Raw genomic sequence first — 24351 nt, 5'->3', positions numbered from 1 at the left:
ACAGACCCACACAAACATGCCCAACTGATTTTGACAAGGTGCAAAAGCAATTCAGTGGAGGAAAGACAGCCTGTTCAACAAATGCTGCTGGAGCAATTGGACATCCATAGGCCCCCCAACATACATATGAACCTTGACTGTCTCACATCTTATATAAAAACTAACTCAAGATGGATCACAGACTAAAGCGTGAAACATAACATTCTAGAACTGTGTAAACCGTAGAGAGACCTAGGAGAAAATTGTCAGGATCTAGGACTCAGCAAGGAGTTCTTAGACTTGACAACAGCGTGATCCATAAAAGGAAAGACTGATCAGTTAGACTTCATCAAAATTAAAAACATTTGCTCTGCAGAAGACCTTGTTAAGAAGATGAAACGAAAATCTGAAGACCGAGAGAAAATATTTGCCGACTTGCATATTCAACAGAGGACTGGTATCTAGGATATGTAAGCAACTCTCGAAACTCAACAGTGAAAAAGCAAATAATCTAATTAGAAAATGGGCAAAAGACGTGAAAAGGCATTTCACTAAAGAGGATACACAGATGGCAAATAAGTACACACAATAAAATGTTCAACATTTCCCATTAGGAAAATGGCTCAAATTACCCCACAATTAAAACCATGATTAGATATCACTGACACGCTTATCAGAGTGGCTAAAATCAAAAACAGTGACAACAGTGGGGACTGGCGAGGATGCAGAGAAACTGGGTTATCCATACACTGCTGGTGGGACTGTAAATGTAAATGTTGTGTCGACCTTTGATTTCTTTCGTCAGCATTTTGTAGTTTTTAGCATATAAGTTGCAGCTCCCTTGGAAAAGAATTTGGCAGTTTATTAGAAACTAAATATGCAACTACCGTATGACCCAGCAGTTGTACTCCTGGGTGTTTGACACAGAGCAGTGAATACTTATGTTCACACAAAAACCTGGACATGAATGTTTATGGCAGCTTTGTTCACAATAGCCCAAAACTGGAAGCAACCAACAAACACTTCAGCAGGTAAATGGTTAAACTGTGGTATGTCTACACCATGGAATACTACTCAGCCAGAAAGAGGAACAAACTATTGCTACATACCACAACTTGGATGACTCCCCAGAAAATTATGCTGAGTGTAAAAAGTCAGCCACCAAGGTTTCATACTATATGATTCATTTATTTAACATTCTTAAGATGACATAATTATAAACATAGAGAATAGGTTATAGGTTGCAGGTGTTAGGGAAGTGGGGTGAGGTAGGAGGGAAGTGGATGTGACTATAGTGGGTAATATGAGGGATCCTCGTGGTGCCGGAATGTTCTGTATCTTGACTGCATCAATGTAAATATCCAGCCTGTGATATATTGTATTATGGTTTTGCAAGATGTTATCCTTGGGGAAACAAGGCAAAGGGTCCAAGGGATATCTCTTTATTATTTCTTACACCTGCATGGGAATCTACAGTTATCCCACAGTTAAACATTTAATTTTTTAAAAAAAATCCATCAGTGGGTATTCTGATTGGTTTGGTGTAGGGTGGGCCCAGGCATGGGTGTTTTAGGAGCTCCCTGGGTGATTCTAACATGCAGCTAGAATTGAGAAAGTGCGGATTGAACTGATGGACTCGCTCTCCCCAGAACCCATGTGATCGCCCACCATTTCTTGGTCCTCTGCCTTTAACATCCTCCCCACCCCATTTGCTGAGCTCAGGCTGTCTTCAGACTTAGGGATAACTCCTCCAAGGAACCACAAATTGCCCAGTCTGACAGGGATCCTCCAGGCTGCACGGTGATAGCCCTCATCACTCTTTGCTGTCAGCATCACTTTTTATCTGTCTCCCCTCTTTTGGCAACTGTTGTTACAATTGTTCACTTTGTAACCCTTGTTCATCTAGCCCCTGAATTTGGGGAAAAAGCTAACTCCCTTTCTCTGGTCTAAGCCTAATTATACTTTTTAAATAAACAATGAGGCAGGAATTTCCAGACACCAAGAGTTTCACAGAACACAATGAAATTAGTATGCTGTACCTTGTTTTTCTATGTAAAATAGTGTATAGAGAACACTAGGATGGTCTCATATGGGTTCTGAATGCCCTGTGCCTCTGATGCTTTTCTTTTCTCTCTCTCTTTTTTTTTTTTTTTTTTTTGTATAGCCAAGCAGATCTAGACTCTGACCAATGCTTGGGGGGCAGAGACAGAGGCTTTGCCAGCCTCCCCACCCCAGGCTCCTGCTTCCGGGGTGTCTGGTTCTTTGTATAATCTCCCTCAGAGGAGATAGGGTTGGTCGTGCCACATCCAGTCATAATTCCATGACTTTGTTCAGGTAGGCTTCACCGGCAGGCTCTCTCTATTCTTTCACAGCCGCATTAAACAGCAAGCTGGCATACTTTGGGAGCACACTTTTTCACAGAATCTTTGCAACGATGCATGTTTCATTTTTGTAATAATATGAAATATTTCTTGTGCCCAAAAAATCCTCTTGGCATTTTTATTGATATTGTGAATTTCATGGATTAATTTAGAGATAAATGACATATTTTTGATGTTGGGTTATGCTCTCCACTGGAATATTAGTTCCTAGATGGCACGGATTTTCTCTGTATCTTCTGTGTGTTGTGTATCTTCAAAGCCTAGAATAGTCCCTGGCACATAGCAAGTGCATGGTTTTTACTGAATGAATGAGTGGGATGCCTTTCCATTTGTTCGGATCTCATATCCCTCACAAGTGTGTTAAAAGTTTTTTTCCTTTAGATCTTATACATTTTTCGTTAAATTTTTCGTAATGGATTTTACTTTTGGGCTCCCATTTTATAAATGGGTATTTTTTCTTCTATGATAACTTCTAACTGGTTGTTTATATAAAAGCTATGATTTTCTGGGTATTAATTTTGTAACCATCTATGTTATTGCATTTTCTTATTTGTTTGCAAGAACTTCTCATAATTCTCTTGCTTTCACCAGGCATCATTGTTACTTTTCTTAAAACTTTCTGGAGTTCAGTAATTAAGAGGATTGAATTACGAACCCAAAGAAAAACAGCAAACAACTGAATCCCATTCTGTCAGTGAGATTCTTGTTGGTTGCGTTGAGTGGGGACTGATACAGATGTCATCCTGCAATTTCTTTTCTAAGATAATTAAATCAGATGATTAAGGAAAACATCAAATCCAGAACCATCTCGTTCCTTGCTGGTTGGGTATCATCTGTTCCCTGTGTTGCTTGCTAATTTGGAGAGAGGACAATCTTCTCTTCGTAGTCCTCTTGATTTGGGGAGGGCTATTTGCAATGTAATTCACAGAGAAATTGTCCGTGCATATTGACTTGCCCAAGTTCCACTGTTCACTGCAGAGCTTTCTTCCATAGCTTTGATGTATAGATGAACTCATGCAAATGAAGGCATCTGTCTCCATTTCTCTTTGCCATTAGATCATTATGCAGACATTAAACACCAAAAAAGACATAAAAGGATTGATTAGTCTAGTGGAGAGCGCAGGTTAGCAGAAAGCAAACTCCAGAAGGATGTTCCTTCCTCTCCTGATTGCTTCTTTTCTCCTACTCCCTTTCAAAACACCCGTACAAGATTTAGTCCATCCTTCAGGGACCCAAGATACATATTGGCGGTTAACATTCTTGTGATTCAGCACATTTTCTGGAACAATATCCTATCTTTACTCCTGAGTTTTGTGTAATTTAGATTCCTCCTTTGGTCTGCTCAGCTAATCCTGGTCAATAAATGCAGATAGATTAGACAGAAGACAAAATTGTGAAATAAGTGTTGCATTTAGAAGAGCAAGCCTTCAGTTGACATTGTTGCCAAGACTGTCTCCTCTGTGGCCACCTTCCCCACAGCCCACACTGAGGCTGGTGGTCTTTGATTCATTTGCCTCCGTGACTAGGCTGTAAGCATCTCTGACTTCTTCCACCTTTGACTTTCATTGTCTGGCTGTTCATAGTAGGCACTCAATAAATGCTTGAATAGATGAATGTGCAAATTACTCAATTTGCTGATGCGTGAATATTTTCTTTCTTTCATGTTATTAAATCTAGCTCTTGGGGAAAGATTTGAAATGTTTTTAAGCAAGAGGGTAATTGACTATTACCTGTTTAAAAAGCAGCCCAGATAGATTTATATTTTAACAGAGATCAAATTAAACTAAAGGAATTGAGCTTTTCTAGATTTTCAGGATTCATCCAGAAGCCTGGGAAGGGTGTGGGTTCCTTCTGGATAAAATTGTATTGCCCACATCTCATAAGGCTGCGCCTATGTACTGGTATCCCGTTTTATGCAGGAAGCATGCTCTTGAAAACCTGAGCAGGAATGAAGTTCTCATTAATTGAAACTTATATCTTACTTGCCCGGTATTACTATTTCATAGTTGCTTCTTTGTGCATTTCTGGTTGACCTTTAAAACAGACCCTGGGGCCAGCCCCATGGCCGAGTGGTTAAGTTCCTGCGCTCCACTTCTGCGGTCCAGGGTTTTGCAAACTTGGATCCTGGGCGCAGGCATGGCACCGCTCATCAAGCCATGCTGAGGTGGCGTCCCACGTGCCACAACTAGAAGGACCCACAACTACAATATACAACTACGCACTAGGGGGTTTTGGGGAGAAAAAGGAAAAATAAAATCTTTAAAACAGGCCCTTAAAAAACTATGCTTCCAACTCTTCAAGTAAAGATCTACAGTCAAATGGTTAAATATACAGAATCAATCTAGATACTTAAAGAAAATGCACAGAATTCCTTGTTGGGGAAAATTCTTGAGAACGTTACCTCTCTGTAATCTGATTGGTCATCTATGATGCTATATTCATTCTTTAATTATTAACCTTATTTTTTTAATAATTTATACCTAGCCTTCTGCCAAGAAGGATTTACAGGGGTTGTTTGTTAAGTTGATCCCTTCAAATATCAGTTGGGCCTATGTATATTTTTATACGATGTATAGAAGGTTGTTTGTTCTATTTTAAGGGGGCGCAGGTGAAATGCAGACAGTGGTGGACTTCAATTACAAAAGCTTCTGGTAAATGCTATATAAGGCCCTGTGCTTTTATACACTTGACAAGAATTTTGATCCTTGCGTGTCAACCATTATTTGGTCTCTCATACAAAATGTAGTCAATGAAGCTGACGTCGTCCACACTCATAGACTCTTCTTTGGCTTCTGCCGTAAAGGACGGTAACAACTCACGTATGCAGTGTCGTGAAACTGCCATGAGAGGAAGGACCGCTGGGGTGCTCCAGGACCAGGCAGTCGTGAAAGCCTGGCCTGGAGTGACATTCTGTAGGTCACTGAGGAAATCAGGGGCCTGTCCCCACCTCCTGTCTCCTTCCCCGGGTACTCTGTTCTCCTTACCAGACTGGAGGAGAGATTGTTTTCTTCCCTGCATGATTTGATTTTTTTCATTGGCTGGTGGGATAGTATACCAGCAGCAACAACTGAAAAACCTTTATGATAAGCATTCATATAGATTTTTGAAATGATAATTAACTCTGTTTTGTATGATTAAAGAAAGGGCAGAAATTTACAAATGATCTTTTTGGTTTTTTGATTTTGAAAAAGAAAGTCTGTTTTTTGCATTTTAATAGGGGGGTCTTAGATGTCCTATAAATTCATAACTCTTGAAATTCATAACCTGATTCAAGAGGAATTGGAAAACTGTCCAGTTTCCCCATTTTTCCTACCCGGAAAGTGTATATGCTGAGGGGGGATAACATAACAGAGAATTTTTAAGTATTTGTCATAATTAGCCTGTACATAGGTAAATGTTGACACTACTTATTTGTATTTCTGAAAGGCAGGATATTCTTAAAGTTTTCTTACCTTCTATCGTGCCTAAAATCAAAAGGTTTGGGTTCCCTCTTAGTGTTTAGATATTATCCCCACAAGAACTGTGAGATTTTCAGGTTTTGAAAGTCCAGAGTGAGGGATTTACAGCAGTTACCTGGGGATTCCGGGCACCAGCCCCGCCTTACCGTATTGTAACACGTTCCGTAAGATGATGTGAGTTCTTGCATGCAGCCATTGTACTCTGCTTTCTGAAAGACAAAAAAAAAAAACAGTAAAGAGTCCGTAAGATTTTTCTCGAGCCTGTGGAAAGCTCTCTTCTCTTGAGTCAGTTGTCTTCCTCAGCTGAAATGTGCCAGGAACTTAGAGTCGGCTGCCGCACTTTGTGCATTTGTGTTATTATTTAAAATTCTGTTCTAGCCCCTTATCTTACAACTCTCAGTTGTTCCCTTTGGAGTTACAAGGAGAGAAACCAGAGAAAGTCACTTGAGAATGGCAGAAAACAAAGGGCAAATATTATCATTTGTGCAGAAACGGAGTCGGACTATTTATTGTGAAGCCGGAGTGAACTACCCCACTGGTACCCATTTTAATAATCTATAATGGAATATCTGCCTCTGCTTTATCTACACACACATCTTTATGAGATCCTCTGCAAACCGCAATGGAAAAGAGCCCACAGATCTTTTCTCATAAAAGAAAAAGTGGGAAGAGTATATGGGGAAGAGTCATTTCACAGACACACAAAACACCAACTTGTGCTCCTCCTCTCATTTCATAAGGCCAATGCTTTTCTTTTCGCAGAGGAATTCAAGGGCTCCACTGTGGTTGAGCTGATGAAGAAGGAAGGCACGACCCTCGGGCTGACTGTCTCGGGCGGAATCGATAAGGATGGCAAGCCTCGAGTATCGAATCTGCGGCAAGGAGGAATTGCCGCCAGGTAACTGCCTCTCGGGGAGAAGGGGGAAAAGGCATGCAGAGTGTAATTAATTCAAATATTAAAGCTCCGTCAGAAAAGGTCACTAATGAATAAATGACAGCTGCCATCTGCTGGGCAGAAGCACGTTGGGGCATCTTTCAGAAGCGAGGCTTTTCTGGCCTGTGCCAAAGTCCCCAGGGAGATCTCGTGTCATCTCAGGAGCAGCCAGGCCCTCATAAAATATTCATTTTAAAACGCCTGTATGGCTCTAGTCCCCAAATGCGCCTCTGTGCAGCAGGCAGACTGCATGGGAGGGAGTCTAAATGTGGAGCAGGTGGCCCATATAGGAGCGTAAGAGGAACTGTCAGAGAGGCACGTGCTGGCCAGACGCCCAGCTGGACGTTTCTAAGTAATGATTTTGCTTGTCTCGCATCTTCTCCACTTTTCTACTTGTGAGATTTTCCTTTTCATCTAGACAAGATGTGGTTTCCAAAAAGACAGAAAGCTGATATGAGGAGGTCTCGCTTTGTCCTTGTTCCAGTGAACTGCAGACTTCACTAGTTACTGCCGAAGGCGCTGTGTCCCGGATGCCGGGCAGGGGTGGGCTGGCTTTCTGGGCAGAATCTAAATTTCCTGCAGAAAGAGCTGTTGTTAAAAGTGACGGAATGCACCTTAGATCCTGGACACCGATATTCTTGTCCACATAATCACAAATTCAGTTTTAGAGTTCTTGCCTTATAGTGTCATCTGAATAGTGATGACTTTTGATGATCTACCTGTTTGTACAATTTATAAACGTAATCCAACTGGTTGCTCCACGATCCGAAGCATTGTTTGTAAAACAGGCTGATGTCAACGCAGGCACCTTCGTCTCCTTTCTTCAGGCTTGTGGCACACTTCTTTCCACACCCGCAGCCTCCTTTACTTTATCACAGTCGTGGGCTTCATATGTCTCCTGAGCTTCTCCACATGTAGCCCTTGAGGCACGTGTGGACGGGGGAAATGCCATTTTCAGTTGTATTCCTGCTGTAGTTAAAGTTGTGCTCTGCTGATTGTATTGATTATCAATCACCAAATAGTCGTTGTTTCAGGCACTGCTGTGTTACAGAGAGTCACCCAAAATAGTTAGACATGATCCCTGCCCTGAGGGGGCTTATAGTCTATTAGAGGAGGGAAAATATAAAAACGTGAAAAGTTTGGGAGCAATAATAGCCTTGTGAATTGGTAAAGAGCAGCAACACAGGAGTTGCCACGAAGCGTGAGGCGATTAAGCTGCCCAATGAGTGTCAGTGAACCTGAGGAAGTGACAGCGTCTACTGCAGCCTGGAGCGGATTAGGAAGGCTCCTCAGAGAGGAATGACTGGAGCTGGACTTATATAACATAAATGAACTAGATCTTTCTATTTAAGGAGAAAATATTTTTGAAGGTCCTTCTCAGTGACACAAATTTTAAGCCCTATCATTGGTCTTGCTGTCTGCTCTCAGTTTAGAACTAGAGTTTGAGTAGAAGCCCAGAAATAGCCAAGATTCTATTACGGTGCTGAAAAGAGAGGAGAATGTTACTGAAACCCAGTAATTTCTTCTTCACCAGTACTCTTTTTTATCAGTCCTGCTGTAAGCAATAAATAGCAAAATAAGCTGACCCTTTCCATGGCCCTAGGCAAACTCCCAGTGAAGGTATTGAAAGCTGTGAAATGTCCAAATGGCAGGCAGCAAAAAGGGGAGGGAATGGGAAGAAAGAAAAAGCTCTGGTGTGTCCGCGATCTGGCTAATATTCCCCCAGAGAACCAACTCTTTATGGGCAAAGCAACTAAAAAGATTTTTCTCTTTGTTTTGTTCTGTGGTGCTCTCTAAAAATAAAAGAAGCAAAGGGTTAGGAAAAAAAATCAGAGACAGTAGCAGACCCACGCATACTTCAAAAGTGTAACAGCAAGACTAAGAGGGACCCATTGATCTCTTGTCTGCCCTCGGCTCTGCTCCTGCTCCGAGGGGCCAGCCGTTCCTGGGAGGCAGGGACTTCTACTCTACTGTCGGCTCCTGGGCTTGCAGCTTACCCACGCAGGGAACTGGAAAATACAGTCAGACTGGCCTGCGGAAAGGATGGTCCTCTGAAGCGACATTCCCTGTTTTGCAGAAGTGATCAGCTGGATGTGGGGGACTACATCAAAGCAGTGAATGGGATCAATCTGGCCAAATTCCGCCATGACGAGATCATCAGCCTCCTGAAGAATGTTGGAGAAAGAGTGGTTCTTGAAGTCGAGTATGAGCTGCCTCCTGTCTGTAAGTCATCCCAACTCAGGGGCGGGACAGCTGCGCCACGTTTTTGCCTAAAACAATTGGCTTCTCACTTTTTTCTCTTTTGCCATCATCTCATTACAGGAATAGCAGAGCATAGCTTTTTGGTATTTAAAAATTATTTGAATGTATAAACTTACAGAAACTTACCCAGAAAGCATTAAAAAGAACATAGATAGTAATGAAATCATATGGGACTCAAGTTCCATTAGGGTGATCTATGAACATCATATTTGCCCTTAAGCTATTTTAATAAACAGTCAACATGTTTATATGTTCTGTGCATTAAACACCATCCAGGCTCTGTACTTAGTGACTAGGTGTAGGCAAAGCACGTTTAATGTGTTTTATATTGATTCTTATATAGTTACATTAATTTCTGAAGCGTGAAAATTGATTCAGAATACGTTATTATCAAGTAATAATGAAAAGAGCGGCCAACGCACTTTGAGAGCTTACTAAACGTCTGGCGTTATAAGGAACCTGACTTACATTGATACACTTAAATCCTCAGCATAAGGAGGGTCAGCAGAGCAGAGCCGAACTGCGGTGTCAGAGAGCCGGGTTCAGATCCCAGCTCCACCTCTTACGAGCTGCTTGCCTTTGAGAAAGTTACTCAAGCTTTCTGTGTCTCAGTTTCCACATCTGGAAAATGGGAATAATATTAGTTTCTACTCATGGATCTGTTGTGAGGATTAAATGAGTTAGTATTTGTAAAGCACTTAGAACAGTGTCTGGTACTATAAAAATTTTTGATACGTAATAAATACACATATCAGTCAACACTACAAGAGAGGCATAATTATCATTATCATTCTCATTTTACAGAGGCTTAAGTTAAGTATCTTTCCCAAATGAGTAGACGGCATAGTCAGTGTCTGAACCCAGGCTCCTGACTCAAAGTCCGGGCGCTTGTTCATTGTGAGGGATGCTTCGTGCGATGTGTTACTGCTGCCCTGCATGTAAGCTATGCTGGCCTCCCACCACCTCTCCTGTTATTGAGCTATTGACATGGGTGCCACCCTGGGAGAGCTCGTGGCTCTTCTGTCCTGGTGAGAACTCAGACTGGTTATCCATAGTCGATAATGCATTTGTTTAGCAATGACTTACTGAGCATTTCCTGTGTTCTAGCCACCACCAGGTACGTCAGTGGATTTACATTCTAGCAGGGGAAGACAGGTAATAACATAAAACCACACGAAGTCAGTCAATTACACAGTATGAATGCCGTGGGAAAAAGGAAGTAGAGCAAGGAGAAGGATTGAGAGTGTGGCATTGGGGTGGGACCGCAATTTTAAATGGGGGGGTTAAGAACAGCTTCATTTGGAAAGTGACATTAGTCAATGACTGGAAGGAGCTGAGGAAGTCAGCTATATGGATTTCTGGAGCAAGAGAATTCTAGAAAGATGGAACAGCCAGTGCTAAGATCAAAAGGCACGAATATATCTGGGGTTGTTCTAGAAACACTCAGAAGAGCAGTGTGGCTGGAGCAGAGTCAGCAGGAAGAGAAGTAGAGAGGTGGTCAGAAATGTACAGGATAGGGTGTCCTTGTAGGCCATTGGAAGGACCGTAGGTTTTGCTCCGAATGATACAGGAAGGCTTGTGTGGTTGGGGCAGAGGAGTGACATGACCTGATTTGTGTCTTCAAAGGCTGCCTCTAGAGGCTGTTTTGAGAACAGACAGCAGGGGTCAGAGGTAGAAGCTGGGAGAAGCTCGGGGGGTCTTGCAGTGATCCAGGGGAGAGACGGTGGTGGAGACAGAGACACACAGTCACATTCTCCATCTGTTTTGAAGATGGAGCCAATAGGATTTCCTGGTGGGTTTGATGTGAGTTGTGCAAAAACAGAGTCAAAGACCATGCCAGGTGTTGAGCCTGAGCAACTGAAGGGTGGGGTTCCACTAATGGGGGTGAGTAGGAGCTGGTTTGTGAGGGGAAGATCACAAGTTCGTTTGAGGAGCTGTTGAGGTGCCTGTTTAACATGCAAAGAGGAAATGTCAAGAGCTGGAGAGACGGTTTGGAGTTTGGGAGAACGATCTGGACTGGAAATGTAAATTGAAGAGTAGAGAGGATGTAGATGGTGTTTGAAGCTCTGGGCCGGATGACAGCGCTCAGGGCTTCCGTGTACATAACCAATCGTGAGTTCTTATTCTTCACATAAAATCTAACACTGAACATCTGATGGTGATTTTATAGCAAAATCAATTAAAGTCTGTGCTCAAAAACCTTGTTACAACGTTTTTCATTTTTAGCAAGAGTAGGCAGTGAAATAGATTGTTGAGAGCTTGGACTGTGTCACTGCTTGAATGTCAGTTTTGCCCCTTTCTAGCTTTGCGACCTCGGGTGTGTTATTTAAGTTCTCGGAGCCTTAGGTTTCTCATCTGTAAAATGGCTGTAATAGGTGTACAATTTCTGTAAGAATTTGAGGCTATAATCATGTAAAGAATTTAGATCATTATTGAGATTCGATCAGCCGTGGTATGTGTTAGCCACTATTATGAGTATTATTATTATTACACTGAAACTACTGTGTTTTCTTGACCTTTAAAAGAGTCAGTTTGGTTTGAAATGACTCTTATGGCCAAGAAGTGAAGAGAAGCCAAATAGCCAGAGCTAACGCTCTTTCAGGAAGCATTTTTATTCCCCTGGGGATGTGAAAATCAATAAGACATGGCCTCTTCCTAGAGGAGCTCCTGGTATAGCTTTCAGGGGAAAGGCCAGTAGTGATTTGCTGAGGGATGGGTGAGCCAGAGCGGGGGGTTTCTGGAAAGATGCGAAGGAGATCGTGCAGTTCCAATAGGAAGAGGAGCATTCAGGCAGAGAGTACGGCAAGAAGGTAAGAAGAAAACCCAGTGCACAGCTTAAACTACAAACAGATTGGAGTTGCTGGAGCACAAAGGGAACATCAGAGAGGGAGGAGGCCAGAGAGGTAAACAGGAACGAAGCGATGGAGGGCCTCGTGAGCCGTATCGGTAGAGCTTGGATGGCGTCAAGGGGGCAAGAAGGAGACTTTAAGGCTTTTAAAGACAGGGAACAGCATCACCAGATCTGAGTTTTCAGACTTAACATTTTAAGAAGTCAAATGGAGAACACATCAGAAGCTATAAGCCTGAGGCTGTTATAATTTTCCAAAAGAGAAGTGATATCCTGAGTAAATATAGCATTAGTAAGGTTAGAGGAGAGAGTGGGTATCAGAAACATTCAGGGGTTAAAACCTGTCATGGCTTGGTGATTATACCACCTTTTCCTTTCTCACATAATAAAGCTTATGAGAAAAGGGAAAAATATTTTTAAACACAAAAATGTTAATTTTATGGTGGAAATCAGATAGAAGAGGTCTATTCTTCAAGGATTATCAAGGTCTCTTTCTATTATGTTTGGATAAATTAATAAGATCTTTGAGTTCAGGGAGGTTGAAGGGATTGATAAGCCTGCTCTTCCCTTGGCTCAGACAGGCAGAGCGGGAGCAAGCCGCCAGCAGCCAGCCTGGGAAGACACTGCTGCTGAAGGAGAGCCCAGGCGGACACTGCTCCCTCGCTCAGGCATCACAGCAACTTGAGGCTCAGCCAACCCTAGAGTCCAGAAAGAAGTGGAGGAGGGATGAGAGGGGGTGTGTGTGTGTGCGTGTGTGTGTGTGTGTGTAAGAGAGAGAGAGGAAGAGAGAGAGAGGAAGGGAGAGAGAGGAAGGGAGAGAGAGGAAGGGAGAGAGAGAGAAAGAGAGAGAGAGAGGGAGAGACCTGATAGAGGAAAAATGGAACTTTGACCTTGGCAAGCCACTCACCTTTTCTAAGATTTAGTTTCTTTATGAAAATGAAATGGTCGATCTACATGAGCTCTTAAGTTCTTTTTGACTTAAAAATTATTTGGTGTTTTGAGACTGTATTTAGAGAGAGTATTACCAAACTATATCTTGGGTATTTATGTATTAAAAGTTGGTATAGAGCAGTGCCTTCCAATTTCTTGGCCATATAACCCCTAGAGAATTTTGAATATCATGTAATCCTCATCTAATTTTTAGTTAATGCTTAAAATTCTTCATGATAAGCTTAAATAGTTGGAAAGGATGTAATTTCTGGTGTGCTGTTTATTTTATCCATCTTTAGATACTGTTTCCACTCAAACCTTGGAGCTACAGATTTACCTCATTTATTTTAAGGCAAATGTCTGCCACCGAGTCTGATTGTCAAAGGCAGTCCTCACTACATCAGACTAGCTTTCTGTCAGAAGGAGTCTTTCTTTGGTTCAAATAAATATGTTAACACATGTCCCTGTGACAGCCTTCTTCCTTCTCAATTCTAGTTCTAAGAGAGATAGATGATGATGATGATGATGATGATGATGATGATGATGATGATGATGATGATGATGATGATGATGATGATGATGGAGGAGGCGGGGAGGAGTCTCAGGCCTCAGCCACGCCGTTCATTCTGGGATTCAGTCTGAAGGAGCAGCAGCTACCCAGGGAAAGCTCTTCCTGTGGCAATGGCAGAGGGAAAACAGGACACGCCCAACCACAGAAGCACATTTCCAACCTCTGCTTGCATCTCTTAACATCCCAAGCAAGTCACGGGGGCAAGCCTAACATGAAGAGGTGGGAAAGTACCCAACTCCTCTTCTCCTGTTGAGGTGGGAGCTGGGCAGGCAGAGAAGTAGTCATATATAATTTAGAAAAAGCTAGTCTTCCATAGCAAAATAATGAATATGCATGTACTTCTATACATGAATATTCACATGGAAACAAGGGACAACAGTGCACTAAATTACTAAGGAGTATTTTTGCATTGTGAAATTGGTCTCTACCTAGCCGTTCTAGGTACCAGATTTGGTTCTTTGGGCAAGTCCCTTAATTGGATCTTTATTTCCACATACATACCTGTGAAGTAATGAGTAAAATTCACATGGCAATACAGGATGTCCTGGTGTCAAATATGAAAACCCAGTCACCAAGTGCCAGTCGTGCAAATAAAAAGTAGAAAGACCAAATCTGTTTCTTTAAATATATTAAAACGTAGTCAACATTCACATTTATCTTTGTGAATGATGAACGGCAATAGCGTGGTAATCTACAGCTGTAGATAATCCCAAAAGTCTGTATATTGACTTTAGATTTGATTGTAAGATTTTGTGGTCAGCAAGATTTAGCTCACGTTAAATTAAAATTATAGTGCTTTGCGTTCCCAGAACAGACACCCAGCCAACAAGGACAGGTGGCCCAGAATTAGGATTTGCTCGTATATAATTGAAAGTTGATTTAATGATTAAATGAAATAATATTTGTAAACCATTTTGCAGTTCCTGGCACACAGTAGATGCTCATTAATTATTTCTCCCCCTATCTTCTCCTTTCCTCCCTCACCAGGAGAACAAAAAGATCGTGTTCTCAACCAGTTGTTCAGGTGGCTTGTCAGGTCATGAAAATAAGAAAACATTTGGTTTAAACTCAGTTATTTTTTCATTTAATTAAAACCGTACCTCAACACTTTCCGCTATTTGTTATGTACTGTTGCTAGTTGATTAGAATAAACTGAAATTCCCCTGATAGCGAGAATATGACATTTAATTAAATCAGCAGTGTACCGAAACATTTGTTCAGCTGTTGGTTTATGTTGTTTTCCAACAGATCCAAGTTCTTATTGTACTTTCTGTGCCAGCCAGATGTGTGTACTTCTGCGAATTTAACTTTGTACTTTTCATAATCATGTCCATTCCTTTGAGGATTTGGAATATCTGATAATTAAAAATAATTGTAGTTAATGCTTAATTAAAATTACTTCTTATTTCTGCAAATGGCAAGAAATGTTCTTTTAAAAGATACCTTTAAATTCTGTCTATTTCTTATTGATAGTTTTATGTAATAAACTCTTCAGGATCTAGTAACAATGTAAAAAATGTGTTATTAATAATGAACCCAGGGGCCGGCCTGGTAGCACAGCAGTTAAGTGGGCACTTTCCACTTTGGCGGTGTGGGGTTCGCTGGTTTGGATCCCAGGTGCAGACATGGCACAGCTTGGCAAGCCATGCTGTGGTAGGGGTCCCACATATAAAGTAGAGGAAGATGGGCACAGATATTAGCTCAGGGCCAGTCTTCCTCAGCAAAAAGAAGAGGATTGGCAGCAGCTAGCTCAGGGCTAATCATCCTCAAAAAAAATAAATAAATAATGAACCCAGCATCAGATAATTAGATATCATTGTACAAGTTCATGACAGGATCTAAGGCCATCGACTTCTGCAGTTTGCAAACTTTTGTCTCCATAAATAAAAACGTCCTTGTATCCATAATGGTAAAATATTAATTTGTGGAAATGTGTCTTTTTAAACTCAGCAATAGTATACTGTACAACCGGAATTACTCACCAGTTTCTCGAAAGCAGTCTAACAGAATATTTTAGAGACTATACGTTTATACAACTTATACCCTCATACTGTGTGTAATATAATAGAGATTGCAACTTGGCAATGCAATTTCATTTTGTGAAATGAGAGCAATAAGCAAGCAAATACAACCTAAGAACGAGGGTATTAATAAAATTAAGTAAACCTTTATTTTATTAGTCAGTCGTAATATTTTGAGCATATTTAGAATTTCTTTTGCCCTCCAAGCTTCGTTTGGGTTGCTGATGTCTTGGTTTAATTGCTATGCATTATGTCAGAAAACCTATCTGCATCAGCCTAATCTATTAATGGTGATCTGAGAGTAATGCTTTTTCTTCCAGTGCTAGCTGCAAAAATAAGTATTAATTATTTCATAAGTTTTATAAAAATCCTATTGTTTGTGCGTTTTCCAAAGGGAAAGCAATTCTATTTATCATAAGAAGATTGTCCCTCTTATTATGTAGAGTAATTAACAATGTGAATATTACCGTCTATCTAGAAACAAGTACCTATGATTTTGAGTCCACTTGCACCTCCAGGAGTCACTCATGCAGATGAGCATTTTATAGTATTTGTACGTTGTTTCAATTATTTTTTCTAACATTTTCTTTGAAAGGAAATTATTACTTTTTTATTACTCAAAACAAGAATTATTTGCAACAAGGATCTTAGAACTTAGAAATGTTGTTATGATTTAAGACATATTTCCCTCTCTCTCCTGCATTCAGCTGTTCAAGGATCGAGTGTTATATTCCGGACAGTGGAGGTCACATTACATAAAGAAGGCAATACTTTTGGCTTTGTGATACGAGGTAGGTGGTGGTTAGAAAATATGAACCATCAGAGATTTTTGGAGAATTTTTCAATGAAATATTGGGAGTGAACTAGAAAGTCATCCTCAAAAAATTGGTATTTCCAGTGTTAAAGTCACCTTGTAATATTTGTACCCACTCATCTTTAAGGAAATAAAGCAAGGAGTGAGAATCAAGGTGGAATCCAAATGACCTGGCTTTATTTTCAGTCTGTTAATACAGAGCAGCCACTGTGTGTAAACCTTGTCAGTTCACGGTCATCCTACTGACCTGCCACTTGTCAACCTACCTTTTGCCTTCCCTTTTCTCTATCACTGAGTTAAAAATGTTGATGAGTATGGCTTGATTTGGTTAATGCACTAGGATTAAGCAACTTTGCTTAAATTGTTTTCTCCTGCAATGCATTTTGTTATTGTAGCTTTCTTAAAATAGACTGAAGATAATCTCATCTCTTGGGTACCTATGTGCATCAGCTCAACTTATCTCATTGGACGACATTAATAGTAAAGATTTCAGGTGACTCCAACTTGTTTATAAAACCATTAATTCTGAGCTGTAATTCTGGCTTTTAATATTTTATTTTTCTTATTAGCAATTTTGTCTCTGAAAGACTACGCATATATTAACAGTTTGTAATTCCTAGCATGACAATGAGGTTCAATAGGGAACTAGATAAGCATCAGGAATTTTTGCACATTTCTTGACTTTTTTGTTTTCACCTATTACATTTTGAACTTGACTAAAGTCAAAATTCTATCAAAATTATTAAAACATTATTTAAAATTAACTAAGCATCTTAATAAATATACATGCGTCAAGGGATGAAAGAGGTGTGTTCACTTACATAGAATCGTCTTAAATGACTGAGCTTTAAGCATAAGGTTCCATTCTGTGTCAGTCATTTAGCAAATCAATCAATCAAATATTTATTAAGGACATGTCAACATGGCAGCATAGGGCCAAGTGCTATGGAGCCATGAGACAAGACCCTGATCTACAGGGAATTACAGTCCAGTGAATTTAAGACATAAGTTGATAAAGTGCCCAAGTGAGTGTTAGAGAAAATGGGCAAGTAGGAACTCATTGAGTGATTTAGATCAGTAGTTTTTACAGTTTTCTGACCAAGTCCTATTTTCAGGTGGAACACCAGACCCTAAGATCATTTACCTTAACCATTCCCAAATTTCTGTGTCGAAAAACTAGATAAATGTAATGCAAATTCAGTGTACAGGTAATTTTAGCTCTGAGGGTGGTATAAACAAATCTGTTTTTGCAGTACAGCTGAAAAAGAGGTGTGCTTGAATCGCATGCCTACAAACCTAATCGTCGAAAGGCTGCGGTGAAAAAACCCTGCTGGTGCAGATCTGCCTCACTAGCTGCCGTGTGGTTAATCAATAGCAAATCCAATTGCTAATGAAAGAACTAAACCAACGGTGATTTATCACTCAAGAACCAGAAAGAACAGAAGCAGTTGAAATCCACAACCACCTCAAGACAACTGATGATCTATTGTTGACAAAATGTCCTTCCTGCAAGTTGCAGGGGTTTCAAATATCTGTATGTGTGTGCGTGCATGGGAAGAGTTTCTTAGTATGAGCATAGAATACTACCTGGTATGTTGTAGTCACTTATATGTCACAGGTTCTAAAACTTTGACTCTCCAGACAATAGAACCTTGCACCCATAGAATGAAAAACGGTGTTCTGGCCTAAATCTCAGAGAGTTAAATTTTAGTGAAGTCCCTTGCTGCCAAGCTAAGACAGCTTGGGCTAATAGGAAAGCTACTCTGCCACTCGGTTGCTTTTCACCTTGGACAAGGAAACTTTCTCTATCTGGTATTCTCAACTCTAAAATTGTAGGTTGGTCTACCTGTTTACCATGTAAAGCTCCATATCCAGATTCGGCCTACACTGCGGTCCTAGCAATGATATTGTTTAAAAAGCATCCCAAGTGGGTCATGCTAACGTGCAGCCAGGATTGAGAAGACCCCTGGGCTCTGCGTGGGCTCTGTTTTGCTTTGCAACTCAAACTTCTAGAACCTAAGTGAATCATAAACCAAGCTCATTGTTTTAAATAATGATAAAATGTCACATATCAAGAAATGTAGAGCTCTCTCTCACACCTTAACATGCGCTCACTGTTATATATTTAAATTTAGAACTCCAAACCAAAGTTATGGAAATTTTCTTACTGTCTTCTGCCGATCCTTTTGTAAAAGGGGGAAAGCAAAGCTATCTTTTTGTGAACACCTTGCAAAAGAGAAGTTACATAATGGTATTTATATAAATATGGGTAAGCATGTGCTGTAAGGTATTGTCATGATTTTCATATTAAGAACTTTTTCTGCAAAAGTTGTGACTTTCCTATTTTAAGTAAGGAGGAATTTTAAAATAAGCCATCCAACTGAATGAGAGAATAAAACATTGAAGTGTAGCTTATACCCATCAGCCAGATGGAATAAGTTGCTTGTAATGGAGGTGAGCAGAAAGGCAGTGTTTCCCTTTGTCAGGAACAGTGAACGCCTTTTCTTCTCTTAGGCTGGGTTCTTTAAGTTGACCCCTCTCCCTGTGCCAAGTTAGGGGAATGTCAGTCTGTTCTACCAGGCAAGCATTAGGGAAAGAATCCTTGATAGTAATATTCGTATTTATCAGATACTGGCAAAGTAGGGACCACCCAGAGGGCAGCCAGGATGGTGATGTACGAGGAAATCAGGTCCCGTGAAGAGTAGTTGAGAAACGGGAAGTGTTCAGCCTTAAGGAGATGAGACTTAGCAGGTGTATAATCACTATTTTCAACTTTAAAAAAACTTTCTTGTAGAAGAGAACTTACATTTTTGTTTCACTGCTCTAGATAATAGAACAAGGACCAGTGCATGAAGGTTGGAGGAAGATAGATATCAGCTGAATGTTAGGAAGAACCTTCCAACACACCTAGGTGTCCAAAGGTGGGGTGGCCTGCCTCAGTCTCATAAGGAGGTCAACTGGTGGATCCCAGGTAGAGGCTGAGGGAGCACAGATTAAAGAGGGAGTACAAAGGGGTCCTCTGGGAAAAGAGAATTTATAATAAATTACCTTTCGTCTCAAAGCTTCTATGTTTCTAAGAATTCTTGAGGAGAAATTTTCCTTATACAAAATTAAAATTCCCATCTAAGCATTGCAATTGGTTTGACACAATCTGTCAAATTTGCCCAAAAGTTTTGAACACCCCAACTTTTTTTTAACTTTTTGTTGAGATTATGATAGTTTACAACCTCGTGAAATTTCAATTGTACATTATTGTTTGTCAGTCATGTTGTAGGTGAACACTCCAATTTTAATGGAGGCCAGTTCAGTCACTTGAATTTTTTCCTTTCTTTTTTAATACTTGGATTTTTTCTTTTACCTTTCTGCTTCCTTTATGTCAGGCTGTAGACTCGCTCACCTGTATTGTAGCCCAGGTTAATGGGCACCAAGCACACCCACCTGCACTTTGTTTATAACTGGCGGCTCTTCTAACGGGGCTCGTAGTTGTAATTAGTGGATGCTCTTGTCACACTCGTTAAATGGTGATTTCAAAAACATATTCTATATGAAATGAATAAGATTTTTAAGGCTATTATATACCAGAAGGAAAATTTTACATGTTTTCCTCCCCACATCAACAAAATGTACCTCAGTTTCTCAGCTGTAATTTTGTAAGTGAGTTTTTTAATGAAAGAATTGTTTAAGCGGTGTTTCTCTCCTCTGCCAGGGGGAGCGCATGATGACAGAAATAAATCTCGTCCGGTTGTGATCACGTGTGTTCGTCCGGGAGGGCCTGCGGACAGGTAACTCCGTCTTTCTGTGTCATCATCCAAACAGATTAAATAAAGCCGAGACTTTGGCGCAGAAGTTGATGAGTTACAAATTTCATAGTAAAAGATAGATTTTCGATAAATATGTTAGAATGTGAAAACTGAAAGAGTTTTGGCTGCGGAATCGGAAGCAGACGGTCTGACTGGATTCCACCTTTCACCACCCTTTGTCTCCAGCAAGGGACTCAACAATTCTGAGCTCAGTTTCCCCATTGTAAAATGTAGATAATAACACCTTCCTTTCAGGGTTGTTCACTTTTATCAAAGATTGGAGATATACGGGCCTGTCATACCGGAGGCACTTAACAAAGGGCAGATGGCTCTTTGAAGGCAGGCCCTTGAAAGGCATCGTGGCCAATTGCTGATCTCCTAACCTGGAAAGATAGGCAGTGGTGTTCTGATTGTTACATTGTCAACATCCTTATCATTGTTATGCTTACCTGTTGTTGATGATGATGTGTGTCAGAATGGAAGTGACTTTTAGTAAAAGGGAAGGAATATGGTCAATGTCTGCTTTCTCATCTTTGATCATTTGAGTATCTGAAGGGTGGCTCCTTCAGCATTCCTATCATAAACGTTGGGGGATGGGTCCCAGGTAAACTCCCAACTTAGAAGTCTCAGGAGCTGCTCACCTTTGTATTAATTTCCCACAGCAAAAGTCAACTTCGTAATTGTAGGGACCACAACTCCTGCCCTCAGATATGGTTGGAGGATGGGAGGAAAATGCAGATTACCCTGACTGCACACTATGCTTCAGCCCAGGATGAACTTTTAAAACCTTTTCTTAAGCAAAGAAATAGTAATAATAATAGGTACTATTTGTTGAGCACCTACCATGTGCTGGGAAACGTGCTGAGTGCTTGGCAGGCGTTATCTTATTTTATCCTCGCCACCCCCTGCTAAACGAGGTGTTTTTATTCACATCTACAGGTGACGGAACTGAGGCCAGGCTGGTTAGATGCCTTGCCAGCTAGTGCACGGAAGAACGAGGATAGGACTCAGGTCTCTTTTCCTTGAAAGCTCATGTGTGAGCTCACTTTTTGAAAAAGATGATGTTTAACATAAAGTCAGAGAATAGGAAGACGCTGGTTTCTCACCTGGGCTAAAGTATGTTTGCCTTTGCAGACGACAATACAAAGTCCTGGTTTCCAGGGGAACTTTGCGTTTTCCCTTCTTGTGCTTCCCTTGTCAATCATTCTTCCTGAATTAAACGGGAATCTTCCATTTCCTATGGACACTCAAAGTTGGAGTGGACAGAAATGTCAGAAGCAGATTACTAGTTTGTGAGCGACATATTACCAAATGAATGTAGGACGATAGGAAATCTAGGAATTTAAGATAAAAATTTAGAGTCAAATTGCTTACAGAATTACCTAGGTGAAAGATATTTAAGATCATTTTTATTCTCTCCACATCCTACACGTGTAATCCCCCCGTTTGGTTTTCTCATTTCCATGACCCCCATGAGGCAGGAGGGTCATAATGTGGAAGCTGCCCTGGCCACACCTGAGTGGTGTCAGTAATGTCCTGAGGCATCTTCTCTCAACACCCTAAGTGTCTGTGGTCACAGCAGGGAAAGTCGTCTTTCCTGTCTCTTCCAGGGAACACGAGACTGAATCAATTTAATGATTGCCAAATGGCCTTATAAATCAGTGGGAAAATTTACAGACTAGGGGCATTTTCACCCGCGCTCCCTAAACCGCTTGGCCTCACTGGTAATAAATTGAGTGGAGTCAGCAGGCTTCTCTTCTTACCTGGCTTTGGGAACAGAGGTAAATGCTATTTTCTGGGCTCTAATAAATCAATTTTAGACATGTAGGCAAAACCCTAGAAAAGGGAAAATGCACCTTTATTACTTTTGTACCCCAAAGTTAATTGTGGGTAACCTGGTTATTTGCCAATGTGTATATTTTTTATTACTGATTTTCATAGCAGCAATTGTCTGTTTTGGTTACCTCTTTACTCTCTTGCTGTCATACTTGATGCATAAAAGGAAATGCAAATGGGATGGATGGCAGAGTGTGTGTGTGTGTGTGTGTGTGTGTGAAAGAACCACTTTGGCTAACTGACTGTTAATGCTAAGCCTCATTACGCTAAATTAATTAAGACTGTTCCTTTGTTCTCCCTTCAGAGAGGGCACCATCAAACCTGGCGATAGGTTGCTCAGTGTGGACGGAATTCGGCTTCTTGGAACCACGCATGCCGAAGCCATGAGTATTCTTAAACAGTGTGGACAAGAAGCAACGCTTCTGATAGAATATGATGTCTCAGTCATGGGTATGTCGGGGTCCTGAGGTTGTGATCCCTACGCTCTGGGACATGCCACTGTCCATCCCTGATCCACCACTTTGGATTAAGAATGAAGCATCATGTCAGAGGCTGTGGCAGACAGAATGTCATCAAAACTGTATCATTGCTGTCTGTTTGGGTTCAGGAAGAGGTGAGTGACACTCCCCAGTGATTTAGTCCTCGTGTCGATAGGTTCATAGTGAGGTCTCATTCTTACAGTGTTTCACCAGCAGTCAGCTCTTAGATATGGGTTACCATTTGGCAGGAAAGTACTTTTCCCTCCAAATCACAAAATTAGTGTTATTAACTTAGGGGCTGGGCCGATTCTTTTACTACATGGAGACTGGGAACAGTAGGGGATTCCTTTCCTTCTTATAACTTCACTAGATGAAGTCTCCTAATCAGAATTAACAGAAACTACTGATCGTTTTATCATCAGACTTAAGGACAAAGAAAGGAGAGGGACATATAGTGTCATTGATTAAAACAAGATGTGGAGTGCAGTATTCTTTCTTTCTTTTTTTTTTTTGGTAAGGAAGATTGGCCCTGAGCTAATGTCTGTGCCAATCTTCCTCTATTTTGTATGTGGGAGGCCGCCACAGCATGGCCTGAGGAGCAGTGTGTAGGTCTGTGCCTGGGATCCAAACCCCCAAATCCTGGGCCACTGAAGTAGAGCATGCAAACATAACCACTAAGCCACTGGGCTGGTGCCCAGTGTTCTTTCTTTAAATGATTCCCTTAGAAAGTAACTATTTCCACCTTCATAACTACAGTAAAACTGGGAAGATATTCTCATCTGGCTTTTAAATGTTAAGAGAGAGCCAAAGTTTTCTGTAATGTTGACTAAGGCAGAAAAATTATGAGAGAATGAATTGGAACTTGAAATTGAAAGTAAGTCATGTTGTATGTACTTTTTACAATTATCAGACTCGATTATGTGTCCTGACTTCACCAGCAAGTTTTATGCTGGTGACATGTAGCAGAGAAAAAGAGACTTATCCTATTCCTGCAAACTCCTTTATTTTCCACTCTGTGTGATTCATGTAGAACAGTGTTGCTTGGAAGTATTCTTAATCTGTCTCCTGGCCATGAAATGTCTTAGAGAGGTATGAGGTTTCATAAAAGGCTTGAAGTACAAGATTTAAGGAGTCCTTAGCAGGACAAATAGTACGATATGCCCTTGACATGGAAAGTTCAGGAATGAATGGACTTTCCTTGCTCTGTTCTTCCTTTATCTTGCTTCCCTCCCACCCTTCCTCATCTCTTTCTCTTTTTCTTTTTTTATATGGTTTTTGAATTAGATTTTGAGTTAAGTGATTTGGGTTCTGTTTTCAACTCCACTGATTTCTAGCTTTTAATTTGGACCATGTTACTTATTTCCTGCTGCCTTAGTTAGCTCCTGTGTCAAATAGGGACTAATAATGCCTATTTTAAAGGCAGTTATGAAGATAAAATTATACAAGTAAAATATGTTTTAAATTATGATATAAAGTATTATTAACATTAAAAATTGAAACAGATCTTTGACATATTTAACTCATGCACTCAGCCTATAAATATTTATTGAGCTTGGTGGCAGATGCCAGGAATGCAGAACACAGACCTGGCCTCTGCCCTTATGAAGCTCACAATTGATGGAGAGAACAGGCAGTAAACAGGAATATTGCCAAACAAACACTCACAAAGTGTGATCATTACCTACAGAAGGGCATGAATGGGATTCTGTAATAGGGAATAAGGGCAGGCACAGATGAGGGTTGGCAGGTGCCAATAAGGTTAGTCTGTGAAGGGTGACGGGTAGGCTAACACCTGAAAGCTTGGAAAGTCTGTAAGTCCTGTGCAGTCACCTCAGAGAGACAAGGGCTCCCTCGTCTAGATGGGCACCACTTCAGAGGAGATTCCTCCATGTCTCATTTTTGCTGGAGTTGGGAGGGGATGGGTGACCCTCTTGTCTGCTTTCTCCCCAGATGACACTCATATTCTGAATGATGCCTGACAGGTTTCATACCCCAGAGTTATACAGGGGGATGTGGGCCATCAGGAAGCAAACACGTT

At 40.9% G+C, this 24351-nt stretch overlaps 1 protein-coding gene across 33 annotated transcripts in view; it reads left to right on the top strand.

Moving 5' to 3' along the window:
- Window positions 1–24351, top strand: part of GRIP1 (glutamate receptor interacting protein 1) — a 598160-nt gene that overhangs the window by 463964 nt on the left and 109845 nt on the right. For all 33 annotated transcript variants that reach the window (XM_070621989.1, XM_070621980.1, XM_070622003.1 and 30 more), the window contains 5 exons: window positions 6581–6716; window positions 8830–8975; window positions 16092–16175; window positions 19905–19980; window positions 22139–22284. In XM_070621989.1, the coding sequence (XP_070478090.1) occupies window positions 6581–6716; window positions 8830–8975; window positions 16092–16175; window positions 19905–19980; window positions 22139–22284 (588 nt within the window). The remainder of the gene's footprint in view (window positions 1–6580; window positions 6717–8829; window positions 8976–16091; window positions 16176–19904; window positions 19981–22138; window positions 22285–24351) is intronic.

This window comes from Equus przewalskii, chromosome 5, assembly GCF_037783145.1.
Source record: "Equus przewalskii isolate Varuska chromosome 5, EquPr2, whole genome shotgun sequence".
Lineage (NCBI taxonomy): Eukaryota > Metazoa > Chordata > Mammalia > Perissodactyla > Equidae > Equus > Equus przewalskii.
Note: the sequence above shows the minus strand (reverse complement) of the source record. Positions and strands in the feature narration are given on the sequence as shown.